Source organism: Mycteria americana, chromosome Z, assembly GCF_035582795.1.
Source record: "Mycteria americana isolate JAX WOST 10 ecotype Jacksonville Zoo and Gardens chromosome Z, USCA_MyAme_1.0, whole genome shotgun sequence".
Classification (NCBI taxonomy): Eukaryota; Metazoa; Chordata; class Aves; order Ciconiiformes; family Ciconiidae; genus Mycteria; species Mycteria americana.
This window is the reverse complement of record NC_134396.1, coordinates 12729108-12752386: the sequence shown is the minus strand read 5'-3', so window position 1 is coordinate 12752386 and position 23279 is coordinate 12729108. Positions and strand designations below refer to the sequence as shown.

The 23279-nt window shown below is 40.9% G+C and overlaps 2 protein-coding genes across 17 annotated transcripts in view; one reads left to right on the top strand and one right to left on the bottom strand.

The window, feature by feature from the left end:
- Positions 1 to 23279, bottom strand: part of LOC142402696 (uncharacterized) — a 114280-nt gene that overhangs the window by 90512 nt on the left and 489 nt on the right. For 4 of the 15 annotated variants that reach the window (XR_012773440.1, XR_012773441.1, XM_075488427.1 and 1 more), the window contains exons 1-2: positions 22257 to 23252; positions 5342 to 5393 (exon numbers count right to left, since the gene is read on the bottom strand). Coding sequence is in view for 5 of the 15 variants with exons in the window: in XM_075488427.1 (XP_075344542.1) it covers positions 5368 to 5393; positions 22257 to 23190 (960 nt within the window). In the remaining 10 variants the exon portion in view is untranslated. Of the gene's footprint in view, positions 1 to 3523; positions 5394 to 9069; positions 9150 to 13725; positions 13852 to 14422; positions 15429 to 22256; positions 23253 to 23279 lie in introns of those variants that run through there. The other 11 variants (XR_012773436.1, XR_012773438.1, XR_012773437.1 and 8 more) reach the window with 9 other exon arrangements.
- The window catches only part of IL6ST (interleukin 6 cytokine family signal transducer), a 37101-nt gene continuing 35967 nt past the window's right edge, over positions 22146 to 23279 (top strand). Inside the window, exon 1 of one of the 2 annotated variants that reach the window (XM_075488420.1) lies at positions 22146 to 22164. The gene's annotated coding sequence lies outside the window, so the exon portion shown is untranslated. Of the gene's footprint in view, positions 22165 to 22578; positions 22703 to 23279 lie in introns of those variants that run through there. The other variant, XM_075488418.1, reaches the window with a different exon arrangement.

Below are 23279 nucleotides of genomic sequence, written 5' to 3'. Positions count from 1 at the left end.
ATTTTCATTGTGGGTTCCAAGACATATCTTGGGAAAGCTGCTTCTGATTTGCCATTGCTTAGGTTTCTTCATGAGACACAAAATCATGCGCACCAAAAGGGTTCATGACAATTAATATGCATGGAAATTTCCAGTCAGAGATGTAGTGACTTCTCAGTGGCATAGGCCATGAGGACCAATCTGTGCCCTTGCTGTCCTTCTACTTCCTTCTGTTCTGCTGGGGTTGTTTTATGCCCAATGAACTTACATCAGGATTTTATTGTTTTCACTCTTACATACATGCCTACTGCACACTTAATCAAATGCTGCATTTATAGGCACTTTAAAAGTACAGCTCAAGCCTCCCCTACACTGTTCCTAATGCAGAGCTGGTACTACTTAGTTTCAGAAATACAAAAACCAATGTGTCAGGACTTTCAGCTATATTACTCCTTTCCTTGGAGCAGTCATTGAGAATTCAGACACCACCTTCTTAACTGCAGTAATTGTGAGGTCCTAAATCTCTTGGTTCACAACAGCAAGAAATACTTTTCCGAATTCTTTTTCACAAAGAAAATGGCATTCGACATCAATACTGTCATATCTATCAACATCAGTTTTCAATGTTATTTTTGTAAATGTAAGATCAGCATGTAGACAAGTGTCAAAAACAGACTGTGAAGTTGTGGCAGGAACCAGAGTATGCTCTTTATCTAAATGGAAAAAAGCAAGCAGTAGTTTTTGCACGCTTCTGGTGCTCTCTGGTAAGGTGGTAAACAGGAAGATAGTCTGCTTTCACGGAGGTTTTATTCTCCTCTCAGCTTTTATGTGAGGATAGCACCTGGTTACTAAAATCCACAGAGATCTTGTAGAAAACTGGAGGAGATTTTCATATGTTCTAATGAAATTTAGCACTTAACAAAAAGTAATCATTCCAAAACTGAAACCTTCCCAATAGGCTACTAAATAATATTATCCCAATGTCACATATGAAGACACTAAGGCAAAAAGATTAGACACTAAATTTCCAATAGTGGCTTCTGAGAACTGGTGTTGGAGGGCTATCTTTAGTGCTCAGGTGTTAACCCTCCAAAATGTGGCTTCTGTTTTCCCTCCTTACGGGAACTTGCTTGTGAGTGTTCAGTATTTATGGCAATCAGGTGGAGAAATGCAGGAAGCAAATTAAGGGCTGAAAAGTAAAGATTATAAATGGCTCTCCTCAGGGCACAGTGCAGAGAGTCAGAGTCTGACAGCAGATCCTGGCCACTGGCCTATGTTTATCCTTGGCCAAAAGCCACTTTGGCCAGCTTAGCTGCAAAGCTCCTGCTGGGGAGCGTGTAGTAGTCACAGTGCTATCACTGACAGTCTGAAAAGCAACATTACCCACAGCTATGGACAGTTCACGCAGGATGCTAGGGATCTTGGCCAGGAACCACAGCCCCAGAGCAGTAGTAAAGAACTGAGAAAGAGCCTTTATCTTCAGGAAAATTAAGTGACAATCTTCTTCATGGCAGTTACTTTGTGTGATTACTGTCTGGGCTAGGAAAGGCATAGAGCTGCATTGGATAAATTATCTGCCAGCTGAGATTAGCTCTTCCTTTGTCTCCTTGATCCTCCTTGTCCTCCTGTCTCCTCAATCTCCTTAGAGGATGGAAGAGAACAGGCAGAGATTTTGGAGTCACAGTACCGCTCTGCCATCCCAAACAACAGAAGAGAGACTAAACAAGCTAATACATAAAGAGCATGTTCCAGCTGCTCTCCTGACAGGTTTTGTGAATTCTAACTGAACTCATCATATAATACCTACAGCAATAGTCACTGAACAATGACTGTTACCACATAGGAGAGCTGCAGCCGTTCTCACAGAGAACGGCTTTGTTTCACATCCTCTAGTTGATCCAAATCGAAATGCTGCTGCCCCCTAGTACTGCCCATGGAGGGACAACAAATATGGTACATGAGGTCAGCACAACCTTTCTTGGGCAGCACCGCTTGGTAAGTACCTCAGCACATCATTTTCACCCAAACAAGATGGTGGGTGACCAGCACTTGGGATTGCAGAGCTGTATTTACAGGTTAACCATAGGAAAGTGCTGAGGAGGCTGGGGGGGGTGTCATGTTCTCCATTTGTAACAAATGGAAAACTCTTGCAGTAAAATCTAAATCACAAGTTTCTTTGTTCTTTTCTTTGACTTGCCTTTAAGATTTAAAAAGCCAGGGCTAACAACTGTCTTCTGTGAGCTGAACCAAAATCATCAACTCAAACCACAGAGGCCACTGGAAGGCTATAGGATGAGTTCAGTTCTTACTGACACACTCTGTTTCAGTCAGCAGTCTACTCTGAAAAGTTTCTTGTATTACTGTGCCACCCAGATACATGCAGTCATGGAAATAAAATCCACATTAGCATAACTCCCTTGTTTAACGTTCTTAACTCCATAATCCTAATTTACTAACCCAAACGTTGGGCTAAGTTCAACAGTTGGGCCAGTTCAAACTAACAGGTACGAATTGTTTCAAGTGATGACTTAAATTATCCTAATTTAAAACGTGAATAAAGCCTGAAGAATTTCCTTTCTGCACTAACCTTCACTTGTTTATGGTTTTCTTTGAATATGCCATTACACAAGTAGAAGCTTTACTTATCTCCTGGCCCATCTTCTCAACTCTGTCAGAACATCAAGCTAATTCTCACATTCATGTGCATTTCTGCAAGTTTACAATCTGCAAGAGTGTGACAAATTCTGCATTCCACACTACAGAGTTTGGGGTTTTTTTCTGTTGGTTGCTATGCATAACCACATTGCATTATTTAACTGTGTAACAGCATTACATTGACAGTCATGTTGATTTTTCTATTCCAAACATTCTTCAAGAAAAATTTTAATTCTTCAGCTGCCTGAAGCTGAGAGATATCAGAGATCTGTGTCAAAATGTTCTCTAAATAAACAGACCTTCAAAGAAATGCCACCACAGGTGTGAACTACTTCCTTTCAAGCACAGCTACCAACAATCTCAATCCTAGAGTTAGTCTGAGAAACTGACTCTCAAGCTATTTTTAAATATATTTTCATAACAGAAATCATATCTCAGCTCAAGAGAGAATTTTTAGAGAGAAAAGCATCCTAGTGACATTTTTGATTTGGCAGCCATCTGGATTTCTTCAAGAGTCTGAATTCTGCTGGGGAATATTCCTTTCTTCTGCTTACAGGAGACCCCTGAAAGTAGTCAGCACTGACCCTCCAGCTGTTGAAATCTTATCCACATGGTAGGATGAACAGTGTTAACTCCTCAATGCCATCAACACACAGTAATGTGATGCATTATTGGAAATTATAACACACCGCATTATAGGAACTCTCAAACAGCCATGTCACAACATCAAAATGGCTGTAATTCGTTCCAGTACATCAGGGTATGGTGGTATGGTGTACCACCTCAGTGTAATGACATGTATTTGTTCAGGCGTTATTTTTTTGGACTAAAACTGTCAGTCTGTCATTTTTAAACTGATTACCCAATCTTCCTGGGCAGGTCTCCCAGAGTGTGTAGTCTTGTCTGTACAGTGAGTAAGAAAACAATGAATAAGAATACTTTGTGATGTGGGGTGGTTGGGTGTTTTTTTGTTTTGTTTTTAATGGTAAAGGAGTGTCAGCTGAATGTTGAAATTCTAGGAAAACAAAACCAGCTATCTCAGATCACCAGTTCATTTCTGCTGTGTACTCTGAAAAAAATGTCGCTTTCTTTATAAAAATGGTATGTTACCTTCATTTATTTCAGTGGCGTTCTCAGTGGAGTAGTAAGAGACATTATTTGTAAATCAGAACTTGCTTCCTGAGGCTTACACTTGCCACCCCAACCCTCTGCAAAGAGGAAACGGTAGTGCCTAGTTTGGCACAACAGAGCAGCCATAGCAACAAAATGGAAGGAAAGATGACAATATGCTGAGCTCCAAGTCCTGTGTCCCATACAGAGGCACTCTGGAAAGCTGTTGCCAAGGGGGAAGGAAGGAACTGAAGAACAACCACAAGATGCCACTTTTCCATGGTGAAGCTCACAATGTGATTTGAGCTAAATCAAGATCTTCAAGGAGGTATTCACAGTAGTTGTGAAAGCAACTATTGCCACTGGATCCTAAGTGACTAGCAAATAAATCAAAATAAGATATTCACGAGAGGTAGCAGCATGGTCTCTGACTTGATCTCATTATTTTTCAAGAATATCTGCAGGGTTATCTACATACAAAGAAACAAACATCAGGACACAGTTCCAGTTTCTGCAGTCAAAAATGGGAACCTGCTTTCCAGGCAGAGCCAGAGGAGATTATTCTTCTCTTCGCACTGTGATCCTAACAGTGACTCTCCCTTTTCTTGTGGATTCCTGGCCACCTTCTGCTGTGAGCATGTACTGATTTTCACACCACCCGTTCATACTAGCCAGCACCAACATAGCTGGCTCAGGCACCACCTCAGGAACTTGTTCTATATACATGTGAACTGTTTAGCATTGTACAGCTGTGCCATATAATGCCAGGACTGTGCTAACAGTTTTGACTTGCTGGGAATACTTATCCAAACTAAATTAAGATCCTACTGGCAAGTACTCTTAATAGCCTCTAGCAAGAGTTTAAGAAAGTAACCAATAAATACGTTTATGAGAGAGTGGAATGTCACTGAGCAGCAGGGCACGTGACAGTAAGATGTACTGGGATCTATAAAAGAGAAACCATTTAGGGTGTGATTTGTGTGGTTGGCTTAAACAGCAAAAAAAAATGCAAATTCCATTATGCAAAATATTCTTTCACTTTGCAGTCAGCATAACTGGAAATACAGCTAGTGGCATAAGCCAGCATTGCCTCAGACTGCAGCCGTCCTCTCCCAAGCTGCAGGGAAATCTTTTGCTATTCATTCTTGTTCCATTAGACTCTAATTGTACTAAAGTCCACCTGTTATACATAAGATGTGACTACTTATGTAACTGTTCGTAATTGATTTACTTATATCAAAGTAGCATCTGGACATTCCAGTGAAGATTTAAATCTCATTGTGCTTCTTACTGTGCAAATACATTGCAAGAAATAGACCCTGTAATCCCAAAATTTAGAACTGAAATAAGCAGGCTACACATACAGTAGCAAGAGTAACAGCAGCAGTGAAATGAAACAATTTGGTCAAGGTGATACAGCAAAGATGTCTCGGTTGGTTTCTTGATTCAGCCATACATATTGTTAGTAGTTTTCTGAAATTGAAAATATGATGCCCGTTTGCAGTTAATGACTGAAAATGGTGGTATTCTCATGTAATTATCCATTAATATCAGTCACTCTGGTTATCAAAACAGGTCAGCAGGAAATGAAGCTTACAGAGTAGCAGGGTGTGGTTTTTCCTTTTATCTCCTTGCTTCAGATCCTCCAGCTGTAAAAGAAAGATATGTTATTCAGAGAAAGGAAGGCTAAGCTATCCATTTCTGATATTCATGAATCAGAAAGAACATTTGCTAATAGCATGTTGTAAAACGTGCCCATTTCTCCACAGAACTATGGTAAGAAAATCATAAAAGTCATGAACTTCATTCCCCATTGTGTTTTTCTTTATGTGAGCTCTGTGAAACAACATTCAGGAATGAAATAAATGGTGCTTTAAATGACACTTTGATGAAACCATTCAAGTGTGAAAGGCCTGCTTTCTCTTTCTTACACCTCTGGTGGTTGTTTTCCCTGTAGCACTACTCTCTTGCAACCTTTTAATTCTCAAATAGACTGAAACTCTTCATATTATCATTGCAACAGGGTCTTCCAAATAAGACAAACATCCTTGCTATTTGATTTCCATAAGCTTATATTGTCATATTCTCATTTTATCTGAATGTGGGAGTTCATCAGTGTTTTACAGACATTGCATATGCACTGCTTGTCCTTCCTACTTATGTACTGTGCATGCAATTTCACCTTTCTCACTGTGAAATGACAGGATGGATCTATTAACACATACATACAATCCTTGTAGTGCTGATAAGCCCTTTTTAACTCACTAACTTTTCCACCCTAGGAGGGGGCTGCATTTTAGCAGTGGATAAAATATAATCATCACATATGCATAATTCCTCAGGCTTTCTCTAAGTATTAGCTATTTTTAAATTAATAGTAACAGCCTGTGCTCCTCCAAACATGTCAGCAATGTATATAAACTAAGAAATCCACATTCCTTCAACAGTTACATAGCTTCACTATTTCAAAGGAACTTTTACACAGAGTGCTCTTTAATCCTCCTGCAGAGCATCTCTTACCTCTTACCTCATCCCCATTACTATTTTTAGAAGCCAGAGATTTAAAGGTATTCTCTAAAATGGAGGATTGCATTTGGTGTAGGAAAGATTCAACAAGGCCAGTTGAAAAACATAGCTGCTTGGATTCTTACATATGCTAGTGTGAAATCATTGTAGAGGCACATTGGGCCAGTCAGAATCAACTAAGTGATTTAGCTTCAAATGTTCTGGTCAATTTTAAAATTACATTTATAGAGCTCTGGGATGCTGTTGGACTGCAAAACATAGCGACAGATAAGGGCAGCAGGGCTTTCAGAACCCTTTTTATCTCATGTCACAAGAGCCTCAAGATATATTTAGCATAAATTCTTCATGTTTTGTTAATATTATAAAGCATTTTAAGCATTTTTCTAAATATTTGAGATTTTTAGAATTTTAAAACTCTTTTTTTATTCATTTACACTCCTGAGGTGAAAAGAAAAAAGAAATATGACAGACCCATTTGCAGCAATGATTACATCAGTGTTTGTATTAGAGAAGAGCTTTACAAGAAGTAAAGAGGAAATACTATAATCAGCACCCACAAGCTTTGAATGATTTAATGTAGAAAGTGAAAACAGAAAGACTAACATCTTTTTCCCAAAATATTTCTCGTCCTCTTTAGGACAAATTCCAATTTGTATCTGAACAATATTTCCAATGTAGTTCAAGTGTTTATATAAAAAAATCACAAAAAATATATATTTTATGTTCCCTGGTGCTTTTAGAAAAAAAGTTTCTGTCACAGAGTTTGAGGCTTAAGGCCAGCTAGAAAGTGTGGCAGCTACTCAACAACTATTTGAGGTGAACTGTAGACAGAGGTACTTTTATACATGGAAATTCACCCCTCCCTTTTCTAACCAGAAAAACAGGCAAGGTGCCAGGAGCTACAGGCTATGAGCATGTTTTTGAAGGGGGAATTCACCTGCCAAATCATGAGATCCCTGAGGACTACACGACCTTCCACACCCTCTCTTCCAGAATATACTCTGAAACAGCTCTGCCTGTGCTGCAGCCTGGAAAGATTAGAAACTGTGACCTATTCCCAGAGTCCTTCCCTGGACTTTCCACACTAATGTTATTTGACCCTGTTCTGTGTCCTGCATAATAATTCTCTATGCACATACAGAGGCCTATCATGCAGCTATGCTACCGACGGCCTCTCTTACCATAGATTGAAATGGTTCAGAAACCCCTTTGGCAGCTTTCTGAACTACACTGGCTTCGGTCTGTTCAGAACTGCCATAAGACCTCATCTGGATGAAACAGCTGATGAAAAACCAATAATTATTTAACCACAAAGTTTAGATTAACCTTTCTATTTTATTTCTTATCTGTACTTTCTAGGCTGGGAACAGAATTGTTTCACTGCAAATGTAGTAACCTGGCTGCTGAGAACACTTCTTAAAATAATCTTACCTAGGTACAACTTGGAGAGTGGGCCACAAAATGTGTAGTGGAAAGCAGCAGTTTTTCTTCTGACATTACATTACAAAGGTGAAGTGCAGCACCGTCCTCATCACCCTTAACAGTAAACCACTTCAATGTCAACATAATTCCAACATAGCTTCACTGGTTTCACAACACTGCTCAGTGCCTGGGAAGTTTGTGCTTTCCAGCCTTGCAATTAGAATATAAATCCTGTATGTTGTAGTAGAGGGTGTGGAAGCCAGGCCACTGACACAAAGGACTACCAAAGCTGTAGGGTTAGTCTTTATAATTTAAAGCTTCTACAAGCCCCTATAGTATGCAAATTTGGCACTCTTTCAAACCAGAAGAAAAACTGCAGATAATGTTGTTTTGTTTTGCTTTTTTAACAACTCTTATTATCTTGGAATTGAGCACTATTTTGCTCTTCCTGTAAGCTGGAGCAGTTGTTTGTTTCCTGAATCGTAATTGTCAGACATGGTTAGCATGGTTTTCATGAATGCAGAGCTGTTAAGAGGCAATAGAGAAGACTTTGAGTACTTCTTCAGAGCAGACTGGCTGTCCAGAGTACACTTCTGCTTTTACGGCATAGTCGAAGCAACACGAGGTAAGATGATGAACAGTGGCATCTAAGAGATCTCTGGGATCATCAAGAAGTGCAACCATCAAAGAAACCCCTTATGAAACATATTATTCCAGTGGTATCTTGTTCCATTATAGCCCAAAAAAAGAAATCAGCATTCTTTGGAAATGTGCTGAATGTGAGGAAAATGGAACATTCCTCCCCATCTGCTGGAAATACTCTAAAGTAAATAAGGATGTTAAGTACTGGGCAGAAATACTGGAAGTAATTTTTTAAAATAACAAAAAAGCAGACGCCAATGGAGGCCCGTAGTTGTCCTCCTAGGCTTAGCACTGGAAAGAAATTATGGTTTGGGAAACTAAATCTACAGATAGCTGCCAGATGGTTAATCATGGTTAGTGGAGAACACAAAGGGCTTTGCTTGATGATCGGGGCTTAGCAAAATAACAGATGTCCCAAAAAAATGAAAATTTTACAGGTTCCGAAAGGCCTGGAGTCAGTAAATTTATACAGTCTGGCTCACAATTCAAACCTTTAATTTAAATGCATGTCAGACCCCACTTAAATGTTGATTGTTGCCTAGGAAATAGAGGCTGCTAGGAAAAGCCTCAACAAACTTGTATCTGAGGGGAACAGGGTTTGACTCTACTACTAGTATACCACAGCCAACATTAGACTAAGATGATAAAACTATCAAATCTCATTCTTGTGTTATTAGTTGCCTGGCTAGGAAGCATTTCCCATACCAGCATTAGACAACACAACATTTGCTGTACCTACTATAGTCACCTCAGGTCTTTAGATACTTTACAAAAGTAGGCAAGTACTATCATCGGCAAGAATTCAAAGAAGTGACCTAGGAAATATAACACATCCGTAATAATTAGAGAAATATGTTTGTTTTTCACAGGAGAGTGAGTTGTATGCCCATTTTACAAATGTAATCAAAAACTGACAGGAACCCCAGTTTTAGTGCAAGAAATAGAGAAGACTGAAATGTTGAAATTTGGTGGGGTTTTAGAGCAATTTACTGCTTAAAGCAACTTATTTGAAGCAATTTATAACATTCTTTGTGTAAGGTAAATAATAAAATATATTTTTTCTTTTTCTTGCAGAAGCTAAATTTTATACATTACCCAAAATATGGTTGGCAGGGCCACAATGTGCTCTGTATCTCTTCAATAATCTTGTTACTTGCCTTTTCCTCCTTTTTACCTTGACAATTTGTGGCCCTTTTCAGACAACTTACTTTGCTGTTATTATCCCTAGTTCTTTTTTTAGCACTAGGGTTTGACTCAAATAGGAAGTGGATTTGCTGTGTTTCCTCTCCTTTCAAGCTGTGTGTATGTCAGTCAGTCAAGCAGTAAGCATCTTGTGCTTGTTTTATTGTTTTTCCATTTCACTTCACCATTATATTGGAGCTTCTTTTCATAAAGGAATTGACACTAGTGCTGTCATCAATGTTTCAAAAATCAAGATATGTTTCAAAAATCAACAGTAACTGAAAAGATACACACTGTAAAAAAAGTACTGTTAAACGCTCAAAATGTAGACCTCTGTTACAGTGACTTTTCTTTACATTTTTGGTTAGATCTCAGTTACTCACCTGGGTAGCCTATTTTTGGAAAACTGAAGATGAAAACTGACCTTGTAAAAGACAATGGAAAAAAATGTAACTTCAGCAAGATCAGAATTTCCCTCTACTTCTTCTTTTATACATTAAGCTTTTCCAATGAAACTTTGTTTTTCAGTCTCCATTTGTACATGGGCAACTTTCACAAAACATTATTTGGGCATTACATTTTTTGTGCACACAACATGAAATTCTCTTGCAGAAAAAGAATTCTGTCTCCCAGAGGGGTGTAACTTTCTGTCTCCATTTTAGACTCATCTGCAAAAAATTAGTTACACAAAACTAGCACATATAGATCAACCTCATTTAACACAGATACACTGCATTAACAGTATAAAGTTTCATATAGGATAAGAAGGTTGCTGCTGAAGTAAGGATTTCTCTTACTAGATATAGGCTTTATATATCCTAGAACACTTTTTCTCCTCAGTTAACTTTAACAACATGGAAAAAAAAAAGGATACTACTGGATCTTGAAATAACTTCACTTTTGTATAGCAGTATTTTATAAAGTTTCTGAATAGTTAAAGATACTTTCAGAATGATCCCATATGTCTGTAGGTAATTCAAAATATCTTGCCTGTTATAATTGCAAATAAGTATTTTCTTCTTATTAATTTCTGAGCAGCAGCCTGTCTTAAGAGCACAGTGACAGGTATACTTCCACTTCTTCATAAGTCTGAGTTTTGTCCTCCCTAAAGTTACTTTAGAAGGGGATATGAACTTCACTTTAAGTATGGGCTATAACCTCTAAAATATTTTAACTGGTGCGTTAAGTCAAGTTGCAAGTTAAAGATGAAATAAGATAATTCTTATGATAATTCATATTCTTGAGTATTTTCCTGTAAATCATTACAAAGTCATGGGACTGATCACTTAGGTTCCATATAAACAAGAGGGGTTAGTAGACGTCAGCAGAACCCTGCAGAATTTGACAATGAGAGTCCAGTCCAACTGTTATTAACTCAACAGCAAATTCCTGTTGATTTAAATGAAATCAGAATTAGGATTAATATACATTCATTCTCATGCTTAACTTTGTAATAGTAGCTGAAGATTTAATTCCTCAGAAAACATCCTCATGCTACAGGGTCAATAATAAAACACTCGTTAGCTTTGCTGGTCTAGAATTTCATCAGTAAGTTTCACTTCACAGTTCAGGAACCAAATCAGCTTGCCCTTAATATGATGAAAATCTAGCTATGATTCTTCAATATATTCATACTATCAAGATGACTTCACGTTACTACCAATGAGAACACTGAAAACATACTGGTCATGTTGACTCTGACTAGTTTTGGGGGAAAAAAAAATGGTCGTAAGGTTATTACCAACAGAACTTTCTCATCTAAGAGCCAGAATCCATGCTATGAAAAGGCATTCAAAAATCCTAAATCATGACCTGAAAAGCTACTTAAGATTTTTTTTTTTGCAGTAACTGTTGGAGTATTATGTTAGGTTACATTCCTTTCCTCAAGAAAAGCGTAATTGATTAATGAGCAGGCAAAAAGTTGTTTCTTGAGCTGGCTGGAAAAGTACCTTCTTACAGCATAGCACATAGTCACAAATGACATAAAAAGTATGTCAGTTACCCCTTTAGAGCTATCAAGCTTACAGTGTGTGAGCCACTAAGCCCAATCTTGATCTGGATCCAGCTTTGGATAATTAACTTCTTCCTGCCTGCAAAATTCCCCTACAGAATCAGCTGGATATAATTTAAGGCTTCACATTATTGAACAATTGTTACATTCACTCCAGACATGGCTGAATTCAATCATCTGTAAAAGGAACTTCTTACACACAGAAATGAGACTGAACTTTCTGTCTTCAACCCAGACTATTTTTTTTTTTTAAGGCTGTGGACAAAGAATTACTGCTTATAGAGAAAAGAACTATGTGAACACTGAGAATAGTTTCCTCTCATCCCTCAGATACAAGGGTCAGCAACTTGTAAAGAATTATATGTCAGATTGTATTTTTCTTTTCTAACTCAGTGGTTGAACTTGCTGGAAGGAACACAGCAGGAGCCAGGAACTGCTGCTTCCCAAGGGGCAAGATCCCATCTGTATGTGAGGTACTAGTTTCTGGCTGCCACCAAGTCCTAACTCAGGCAGTTGAGGGCAGCAGCTTGTTAATCACATCTTCCTTTTCTTCCCTATCTGTATCTGCTCCTAGTACTTCTGTCTGTGGCAAGGGTTCCCATAGATCACAGGCTGTGATACCAGCCCATCTTATCAAATTTGCCTCCTGACACTGAGACATGCCCTGGACGATGCTAAACAAAGCCAGATGCAACAGTCAGAACGAAATGTAGTGGAGCAAGCAAGGAAAAAATAATTTTAAAAAAAGCTCTAAAGGAAGACAAGGCAGAAAAGGAGACCCTGACACCTAAAATACTGCAGGAGAGCAGAGAGACAGCAACTACCAGGTCATTCCTGAGAACACCAAATGTCCTAAGAAACCTTGAGCTACAAATAACCTGCAAAGCAACTTTAGGCCATAACTTACACAACATTTGAGGAGCTTTCCCAGGGGTGGGAGTGGTACACAAAGGGACTATACACCAGCTTTTGTCAAAATGAGATATGGAATACATCTTTACACTAAAAATGTAATCGCTCCAAAGTAGATGGGTGCTTATTGTGAATGTATTGCTGTATTTCCAGGCATTAATGGTCATCTGAGTCTCTATCAAATGTGCATATTCTCAGTGATGCACAATCACACTTGTAATAAGGTATGCATAAATGTAACATTACAAAAAAATCTAAAAAGACATGTTGAATATATTCCAGTAACCCTATAAATAGTACGCACTGGACAGTACATGGACTAATAGCCCAATCTTCAGTGATAAGCTAATGATTACCATAGAATTGTACAATAATTTAGGAAATAATTTAGAAAGAAAGCTCTGAAGACATTGTGGTCCAACCCTCCTCTCAAAGCTCATATTATCCACCATCAGCCCATGGGAGAACAGTGCACTCAACACATCCAAAGATGAGATTACCAAACTTCACACTAATGTTTTTCCAACATTTAATTTAAAAGAACCTGCATATACTATTGCTGTTACATGTTGATATGCATGTGATATACAGTATGAACCTGCCAACAGGAACCTATCAGGAGAATGTCAAAGTAATCTGAGAAATTTTCATCAAATCCAATGTATTAAAAGTAATTTGTTAATGGGTCCTTTTGATTCAAGCTTATCGGGCAATTAATGAGTGACATAAGAATTTACAAGCATTTCTGAAATACATTTATTCACATTGCTAAGGACTGCACACAAAATATCAGGATAGTGAAAACGTTAATGCCTCTTGTTCAACAAACTATCATTGGTGAATGAATCATTCTTTTAGTTTCTATTGATTATCACAGACAGTCATATAATAAAATTCAAGTAATACTTTATGAGCTATAACTTTGGAGCAAGTACTAGCAAGCAGTTTCATATAGGATCTATTCAGAAAAAGCACTAAAATACAAACAGGAGCGGCCTACGTGTTTCAGGATATATTGATATTGACATGACTTGAACCTCATCTTGAGTACATACAAAGCTCCAAGAAGATTTGCTCACTGCTTAATTAACTATAGACAAAATATTTATGTCAGCCTTTACAGGCTGAATGATAAGTGGCTCCAATTACAGAACTTTCTTCTGAAGAGCAAAAGAAAAGAGGCAGGAAAGTGACAAAGAAAGGAGTAGACAAGGGTAATGTAAAGAATGGGGGAGCATTAGTCTATGATTATGATAACGATTTGGTTTGTATGTTACGTCTCTCACCACTAATGTTTGTCTGCCATTTTCTTTGATCTTTTAGGATCCCTGATTCAGAAGGTCTGCATTTTTCCACACATTTATACATCAGCAAGACAATGAGCTCCTAGTCCAGGCTGGGAAATTTGAGTACTGCAACAAAATCAAAAAGAAATCACAAAAACTACAGAACTCTGTTCTTGGAAGTTAAAGCTTCATTACAAATATTCATACCAGAATTTCAAGTAACAATGACAATTTCTAAATTGGGGCCTTGGCTCTAGAAAGAATGCTTCACAGCTCAGTGTAAGAGATGCCTTCAGGCTATGATTCATATCTCTCTGGCTTATCTCTTAAAGCAAGCTTTTACTGCTGTTGGCACTACAGAGGAGTTTCAGTACTGAGAAACTAGGCTTGATTTTGCTATGGCTTATGCATGACCACCATCCTTTTTGTTTCCTAAATTCTGATTGCAAAGCACTTGTTACTGCAGGTGGTGAGACAAGATGAAAAGGAACTCTGTAATTTCAGATTTTTGGCAGAATTTGGTTTGTTATATAGCTGAGTGATAGTATAAATATGGCACACAAATATTCTTATCCAATTAACCTTCTCCTTAAGATAACCCTTAGAAGGAATTCTTTTGACAGACTGAGTCTGGACAAGTTGTAAATATAACAGCTGTATTTAAGGTAATGCTAAAGGGAGCAGAGAAAAGAGGAAAAGATATGAAAGTAAGGTTGGCAATGGAAGAGGAGAAAAAGAGCACAAGGAGATAAAAGGAAGAACTCTTAATAAAGGATAAAGAATAACGGTAAAGTAGAGGAAGAAGAAAATACAGACCAGTGAGACCAGAAATGTAAAATGCAAAATAGATCCTCAAAGGTAGTGAAGCATATGGGGCAAAGATCTTTATCTATATCTTTGTACCATATATAAAGTTGCAGTATGAATTGGCTAATACAAATCATTATTGTTTCTTTTATTTCCCAGTGAATGCATAAGTTTCCTAGGTACCTAAATATATTGTTCACTCCAGACACAAATTATTTAAGACCTGTAGCTGATGGCAGCTATATCACAGTCTAGTATGTCTTAGCAATGGGAAATTATTACCAAAAGCCCATATTCTCCTTTGTTCTCTTCCATTCTGTTGCTTATTTCATTCTATATACAACCCTTTTGTGCTACAATTTCATGTACAAATTCCTGTACTCCTTCTTGTATCTCTTAGTTACATATTCACACACAAATACACCTGGCATGCTGAATTTTGTCACTGTTTTTTCAATTATTCCTATTCTCAAGTCTTCATTCCTTCATCGTGTGAAGTTGGTACTCTTTCTCATGAATGCACTCACTTTTGGTGACATTACTCTACCAGTAAAATACTCAGAACTGAATATATTTTTCTACACATAGCCTTAACTGCTCTGAATAGCATCAGTCAATTTAACTGTAAGGCAGCAGTGAATGAGGGGTTCTCTAATAGAGAACTTGGCTTCAGTTTTACTGATGAGAATGTACTTCCCCATGAGTCCCACAGCCTTTACTTGTAGCAACAGGCTCCAGCCTTTTGTGTTTTGTAACAGCTCAAGCAGAAAACTTCAAGTACAAAGCTGTCAAGATCCCTTTTTTAAAATGTGTCACTTGAAGGCAATTAACTATATATCATTGCTGATAGCTCTCTTCCTGGAAATCAAGTGGTATCTCACTGTATTGATTTCTGTCTAACAGTAGGTATAGCGTGGAAAAATACAAAAAGGATTTGTCAGTAGTTTGCCTGTAGCAGATTTCCTCTCTGTAACCTCCATATACACTTTGTTCAGTAAGTCTCTACAATCCTACACTGAGAAGACACAAGTTGTAGTATCAGAAAGCCAATGTTTCCAACCATAACAACAGCTTAATTCATACCCAGCATGCTACAACAAAATAGGTCTTCAGAAGCTGGGTGTCACCTCAATATGTGAATTCACAGGAAGCAAATTTATTGTTCTTAAAGTAAGTCAAGCTGAACTATTCTCTTGCATACAGGTTCTTATACCACAACCACCCTGGCTGAGTACTTTCCAGTATTAGACAGCATGACTAGCAGTCATAAAACACAGCAACTTCAAGCACAAAGTTGTGGTTGTTGTTACAGCTTCTCTTTGTGTACAGGAATGTGCTAGCTGGTATACCACTGCTTAAGTTATGGCAATTTTTTTAATGTTGTATTGTTCCGTGATCCTGCTTTCCCTATATAAATTAAGAAGTACACCTTGCACTTAGAGGAAGGATGAAGAGGTCAGCAATAGCTCTTCGTGTTTAGAGTCATTCCACTACCTAAGACCAGCCCTCACACAGACAAGTTTTAGCCTTAGTATGGAGAGCTCCACTGTGTGATGGAGCAACCACAGTGTGGAGCCCGAGTCAGGCACCCCCTGTGCTGTCCCTGCTATGCTCTGCAGTTGACGACCAAGAACATGAGCTCCATTTGAAATTCTGTGCCTTGTAAGCCAATTATCATACAACCTGAAGAGGCATGTCATGTGATTTTGTTCTGCACTCACTGGAACGTTGTTACGGCCTCTTCAAAACACAAGGAAGGCCTGAATAATCATGGCCAGTCACAATTTGTCTGACTAGGACTGTTCCCTTGCTCACTGGAAAAGACAGAAAGTGCCACTTACATGTGTTTTTTAAGAGGTCGACATCAGAAAGAAATCCACAATTACATCTATGTAACACAGGCTGGCTGTGAATATATATCCTGTAACAGGAGACTGAACCATGGCCTTGAGCTTTCAGAATGCCTTTTTCTATTGCTAGTATGACTTCTGTCAGCCCATATTCAGGCTCAGGTCAGCTGTTCTTCACACACGACCTCATTTTGTCCAAATACTAGATTACCTTGGCAATGAAGGTAATATTTGATGACAAAATATAAGGTGACTTATATTTGCTGGCATATTTGTTATTGGCCATACTGGTCATGAAAGTCTTTGTGGCCAAGTAGGAAAGACAATCCCACTCATTCTGAGGACATCTTCCTCTCCTTTTTAATAATCTTCTGCTACTCCTAGTTGGGTCTTCTTGTTCACTGTCCAAGAGTTCTGCCTTAAGCATTTGTCCAAAGAGACATCTACACTTTGGGCTGTGTATGCCGAATCACTCCAAAGGCTTTTTAGCTCTAGCTCATACTAAACCCATGGGCAGCTCACACATGTGGCATAAGTGACTGCAGCATGTCATAACACCTTCAGCTCATCTTAGCTACCAGTCTGAATCAGCACTTCCTTGCAGTGAACTGCAATTTCACTGTATTACTCATTCTAACTTAAGCATTTTCTAGGTTTGATTAATTTTGTCCTTTTCAGTATTTTTATTTTATCTTCACTGATAGTCCGGTTTTGCTTTCTTTGATTTAGAAGCCTTTTCATTTTCCTGGTCTCACTTTTGGCCTTATTCCTCCAGTGAAGGTCAGACCCCTTTTTTTCTGATTGTCCTGCTCACTACCTTTTGGGAAAAAAACACCACCTAGAAACATGTTACATCAGTCAAAGCTTCCAGCCTAGGTCTAAAATGACATTAGCTGTACAACTCCCATCCCAGAAAAACAAGCAGATTTCTAGGTTCTGCACCACTCTGCCCTCTTCCTGAGAACCACAACAAAATAATTGGGTCAAGTCCTCTTCAACAACCCAAAGCTTCTCTGTCAAGCTTATCACGTGCAGGAGTCAACTATCCCCATTTCTAACTTCTTCCAATGATCACAAGATTTTCCTTAACTGCTGAATCCCAGTTACAGCTCTACAGACCCTGTCTGAATTTTGCAAGACCTTGTCCTGAGTCTCAGATTTTAGCAACCTACTGGGCACAGCGATGCTAAAGAATGATAGCCCTGTTGCCATATGCATCATTCATTGCTTGGTGCAACAAGTGCCACCGAGCATCAAGTGGACTTGCTTTTGTCTAGGTTGTACGTATTTGTTGGCTGCAATAGTGGCTGCTTGGCTCAGTGAACTTTTACCCCTTTGTCACAAGGATTGCAAACACCTACTTACTCTAGGGAAAAAGCAATATCCTCTAATCTCCCTCAAAAGCAAGTAATGAATTACCAAGCCTGTTTTTTGCTGCCACTGAGCAGCTCATGTGTGGTAAGTTATAAAGCTGGGAAATGCTATAACCTTCACTAAACCATTTCCAACAGTCACATCATGCATTTTTCCTTGTGTCCCTTCTTCTTCAGGGGACTTTACCATGACTTCATGACCTACAAGACCATGGCTTGAACACAGAAGTCTGCTACTGTTCTGGCCACCTAGGCCAAAGGACTAGTCCTCTCCACTCTTGGGGAAAAAAAGTGAATCTTCTTACTGTTAAAGAATGTCAGAAGATGGAGATCCATCTTGAGTGTAAGGACACTGAACACCCATATTCATAAGTTCAAGTTCAGGACAGTGATTCAAACTGAGATAACATCATCACTTCAGCAAGAGGTTTGGATGTGTCACTGAACCTCCCAGATGAATAGTTCTGTATAGTGATTCAGCCATCTCACAGAAAATGTCTTCGACTTGTCATGGGTCAGAACATTGCCATTAAAGGGTCTTGTTGTTCAGCTTCTCCATGACTTTGAAAATCTTTCCAAAAATCCCTGTTCTGACAGCGACCCATCTCCAACAAAACCAGATGTATCCAGGACTGAGGAATCTTTTCACACCCCTGATGTATCTAAGGGACACTTCATGTCCTTATACCAAGATAACAATACATTCCAGAAAGATCTTTTCCTCTCTGTGGCACATCTATTGTAGGATTCAGCAGATTTTGCATTCAGTGCAGACTTTGTCACAACTTGTTACAAAACTGCTGAAATGACCCCTAAAGAGTGGTAGAAGTTTGTTCCTAGGCAATCTCCAACAGCATCTCTAAAAATCTCTCTGCTCCTGCAGTCAAGCAGCTACCCAGAAACCTTTGCCAATCACTGAATGTTTTTCAAGTGTTACTGCCCATCTCCGTATTCCCACGCTATCCCCTTCTTCCTGGGGCTGAAAAAACAGAGGGTGTGAAGACATGCTCCACCTACTTATATCCTAGCTGTGGATCATGGGAGCTTGGAAATGTCCTGTATGCCATGATCTGAGCACTGTGTTGGAACACAAATTGCATTGTAAATGAGCAGATAGATAGTTCATCTCAAAGACCTTCCAATTCCTGACAATTAACTTCCTTTTATTCTTGCCTCATATATTTAATGAATTCAATAGACTAACTTATTTCATATAATGCTTTATTCAATGTGCAGACTAAAATGCTGGTTTGCAGGAACATTTTTAAAATGTGGCCAGAATTCTGAATTTCTCTGGGTATTTGAAACTTTAAATTACTGGTGTATATATTACTTATATATATCAGTACTATACTGTATATACTGCAGCAGTATACTGTGTATCAGCAGGGAAGAATATAATGCAGTAAATCAAACTAAAGAGTCTCTCAGGAAATTGTCCATGTGCAGAGAAGGCACTTCACAATATGCTTGAAGGGCTTAACTGTTTTCTTTACCTGGGGTCCCGAATGTCCTGATTCTATCAAATGGCAGTTGTAATGCTATTAACTTGTTTTTACCTGCTTGCACCAGAAAATGTCTAATGATGTTGTAAGAACAGTCAGATTTTTGGTGTGTTATTGAAAGTACAGTCTGTATATTTTAAAAGGCCACAGTCCAGACAATTTATTTTATACTCCAGGCTACAAGACCCTGTGCCAGAATGTAAGCATTTACAGCTCCCAGGAACCACGTTGTTTATGCCAGCAGAGGTTTTGGCCCAGTGTTTGTGACCACAGTTGAGTTTCACCTTCACCAAGATTCAAAACGAAGCGTCTATTACTAGAGAAGATGCTGACACAGAACTAGAAATCACTGCAACATGAACAATCCTGCTGTCAGATTAAAACCCTAGGTTTCATAAGAATAAAAACAAAACTCAACCCACTCAGTGATGTAGCGTTAATTGCCCAAAACATTCAGTCCTGCCTGTGAAAGAAGGAAAAGATTAATATAAACCACATTTGGGGTAGATGGTGATCATTTAAGAAAAATATATCTTACCATATTTAATGCCACTTACTTCCACTTGCAACACGGATGTCAAATTATTTCCTCTGAGTAGCATAAGGCAAGCCAAACAGCGGCCCTGACTGAGAATTACTGGACTAACAAGATCAACTAAGTGATCAACAGGAGCTACACAACTGTCTTCAGGTCACCCACAAGGACAGCGGCTACCCCACCATCCATGTCACCATTGCAGTTAGGGCTGGTGGAAAATACAGGACCGACTTGTGCCCGCTGACTGATACCATAGAGAAATGGGACTCAATCTGTCCATAAAGCTATTTCTTTATACATTTGACGTATCTTTCCATGCATCTAGAGTTTGCAAAGGGTTCTGAAGGGGAGATAAGGTATATAGGCAAGCACACTATCATCACTTTCCAAACCTACAAAACATCTTTGGGAAAGCCAATCATCTTAGAAGAAGAGCTCACACAATACTGAATACAGCAACTAAATCGTTATTATGATATTTTGTGCCAATACAGAAAAATTAAGTACAATTGCAAACCAATTGTTTTGTTCTGTGCAACTTCAGCTATGTGGAAATAGTTTTACATTGAGTCTATAAATAGCCTATGAAATAGAACAGCTCTTGCTTATTTGAAGAGTTACAATACGTGTCATATGTAAGTGAGGCCTGAGACAGGATTGGTTTTGAAGGGGGGGTGTTGTTCTACAAGTTCTGGCAATAAACCAGGAATCGCTTCAGGCTATCAGATTTCGGAATGAGAATGTCACAAGAGGCTTTCTGTGGGCTGGGGGAAGGGGGGAGAGTTGAGTGTCTACTCCTGGAATGTCTATTTAGCAGCAGAACTCTAATGACCTTACAGGACACAGAAGATATGCTAAAACAAGAGAAAAAGAAACATTATTTTTGCAGTCCCTCTGGTTGGAGCCTGTTTCCACTTAACCTTTTGTTGTCAAACACTGATTTTTTTGAGGGTACTGAAGCAAGTATATCCATACAGACTGGAAATCTACCAGTTATACTTGATTCTCAAACTGTAATCCTACATCAACATAAGCGCAAACACACCAACCATAATCTGAAGAGAAAGCAAAAGTGACAAATTGTAATGCTGAAGTACTTTTTTTCATAATGAAAAAACTGTGAAACTTATTCCCCAGATGTCAGTTGTCCTGATACATTAAGAAGGGTTTGAACACCAAAAACCCTATAAGAGAAGATGGAAAGGACTGGATCTATTAAGTGCAGAGACCACCAATGGGAGAAACAGCAACAGTACAAGCATCTAAGATTGCTATAAAAAGCATCAGCTGTGAGTAGGGACATGAAGTAATAAATTTAATCTGCAGGTTAGATAAATACCTATCAGAAACTATTTAAGCATAGCCGATTTTGTCTTGAGGAAAGTGGAGGAACTAAATGACCGCTGAACAGAGCTTTACTCTGTTATGTACAAAATACACAACATTCTTGGAGTTAGTAACAACAATATTTTTGTTGGGGATATTAAGCCACCTCAGCAAGTAAACCAAACATAATCAGAGACTAGTACTAACCACGTGAGAAATAGGTTATCTTCTACTATCTTTTTCCAAAGTTCTTAATCTTTTCTCATTAGCTGCTCATGCCAGCCAGTGTTGGAAACAGGATATTGGACTAGATGCCTTATTTGTCTAGCCAATCTGCCTATTCCTCTAAAGATGTAACTAAAAATATAACATAGTGCATATCCCATTCGAGCCCAAAGATAATCTAAGAAGTAAATGGGCAAAAGGCTAAAGCGTATGGCAGGAAGCAACCTGGGCATGCACCAGTAATGTCTGGTACTTTCCTGACTAGAAACAGCCTAGTTTTGACACTCAGTGCAGTGTAAGCTTGTGGATGTGGCACTGAAACGTGTTCCTTCTCACTCGCGAACTGGAAAAAATTAATCTGGAATGAAGAGGATATCTTAGAACACATGACTGTCTCCCATTTACAAAAGTCATTTTTCAGGGTTACTGAATGAAGAAATGTACAAGGATAACCATCGAGGGAACCCAGAGGCTTCCCTGGATCCTGATCACATGAACGACGTATATTAAGGACCATTTCCTAGCAACCCGGCCTTCCACAGACACCTTTTCTAGGGACTGCTCTCGGTTACAGCGTTTTGCTAACACCGCTGCTGTTGATAAGAGTAGACTCCAGCCGGCCGTACTCCCAGGGGAGCCTTGCGAAACCCTGGGAGGGCTGCTTGCTCCCCAGGCCTGCCCGGGAGGACACCCCCGCCGCGCCGGCCCGGCCTGCTAGGGGCCGGGAGAAGCTTCCAGAGGCCTCGCCGGCGGCGGCCCGGACAGGGGTCGACTCGCCTCAGCTAAGGGCCCCGCGGCTCCCGCCCACGGCGCAGGTGAGAGCCGCGGGGGGGGACGGAGGTGACCGCGCTCCCGCCCCCCTCCCCGGGAAGCTGGGCTCTCCAGCCCCTCGTCTGTTCTTACACACCTTGAGGGGAAAACCCTGCGGGGAGCGTTTCTCCGAGGGGAGGGGGGGGCCCAGGCACCGCCGAGGGAGGGGAGGAGCGCCGGGCAGATGGCGGCGGTTGGGCGGGGAGAGGGGGGCACCCGCCTCCCCTCACAGACCGCCGCCGCCCTTCCCGCCCCCCGCCGGCCGCGCGCGCCCCTCGCGCCCGGGATCCTGGCACCGGCCGGCGCGTTACGGGAAGCTCCGCCCCCCGCCCCCTTTCGGAGACGTCACGCCCCCCGCGCGCCAATGGCGGCGCGAAGCGAGGAGGGAAGGGCGCGGGGGGGGGAAAGGGGGAGCGTGACCGGGCGTGGGGCCGCGCGTGCGGGACGGCGGCGCGATGGCGCGGCGCGGCGGAGCCGTTATTTAGGGGCTGTCGGCGGGGCGCGGGGCGCCGTGAGGTGCCGGCGGTAGCGCCGCAGCGGCAGGTAAGGCCGGGAGGCTCGCGGCCGCAGGCTGTCTTCTCCTTCTCTTCGGTCCCCCTCAGCTTCTTCGCCGCCTCTGTGCGCCTTTCTCCCTGAGGGGCGTCCGCCGGCGGGGGCTGCGGTGGCCCGTTCGTCGCCTCCGGGCCGTAGCCGGGCTCGGCAAGCCGGGCCGTGCGCCGCGGGCGGGGAGGCCGGGGCGGGCGGGTGGGCGCTCGGCCAGGGCTGACTGGGAGATGGGGGGGGAGGACGGCAGCCCTGCGCCACTCGCTTCCCGAGCCGATCCCAAGCTTTCCCCCCGGCGGCGGGGGCGTCTGGCTGCAGTCTTCCGCGCCCCGCAGCCGTAAGCAGTTCTCCCTGGCTGGGGTCCGGCCCGGCCCGGCGGGCTGTGAGGGGGGCGCGGGTGCCTCCGCCCGATCCCCGCAGTGGCGCCTCGCCTCCTCTCGGCGGGCGCTGACGAAGCTGGCCCGGCGGTGGCGCTTAAAGTGCAACATGGCCTCGCCCGCTGCCGGGCTGCCTGGGGCCTCCTCGCTATGGGGGCCTGAGGGGCTGTCGAGTCCCTTTTCTTGCCGGTGTGCGTAGT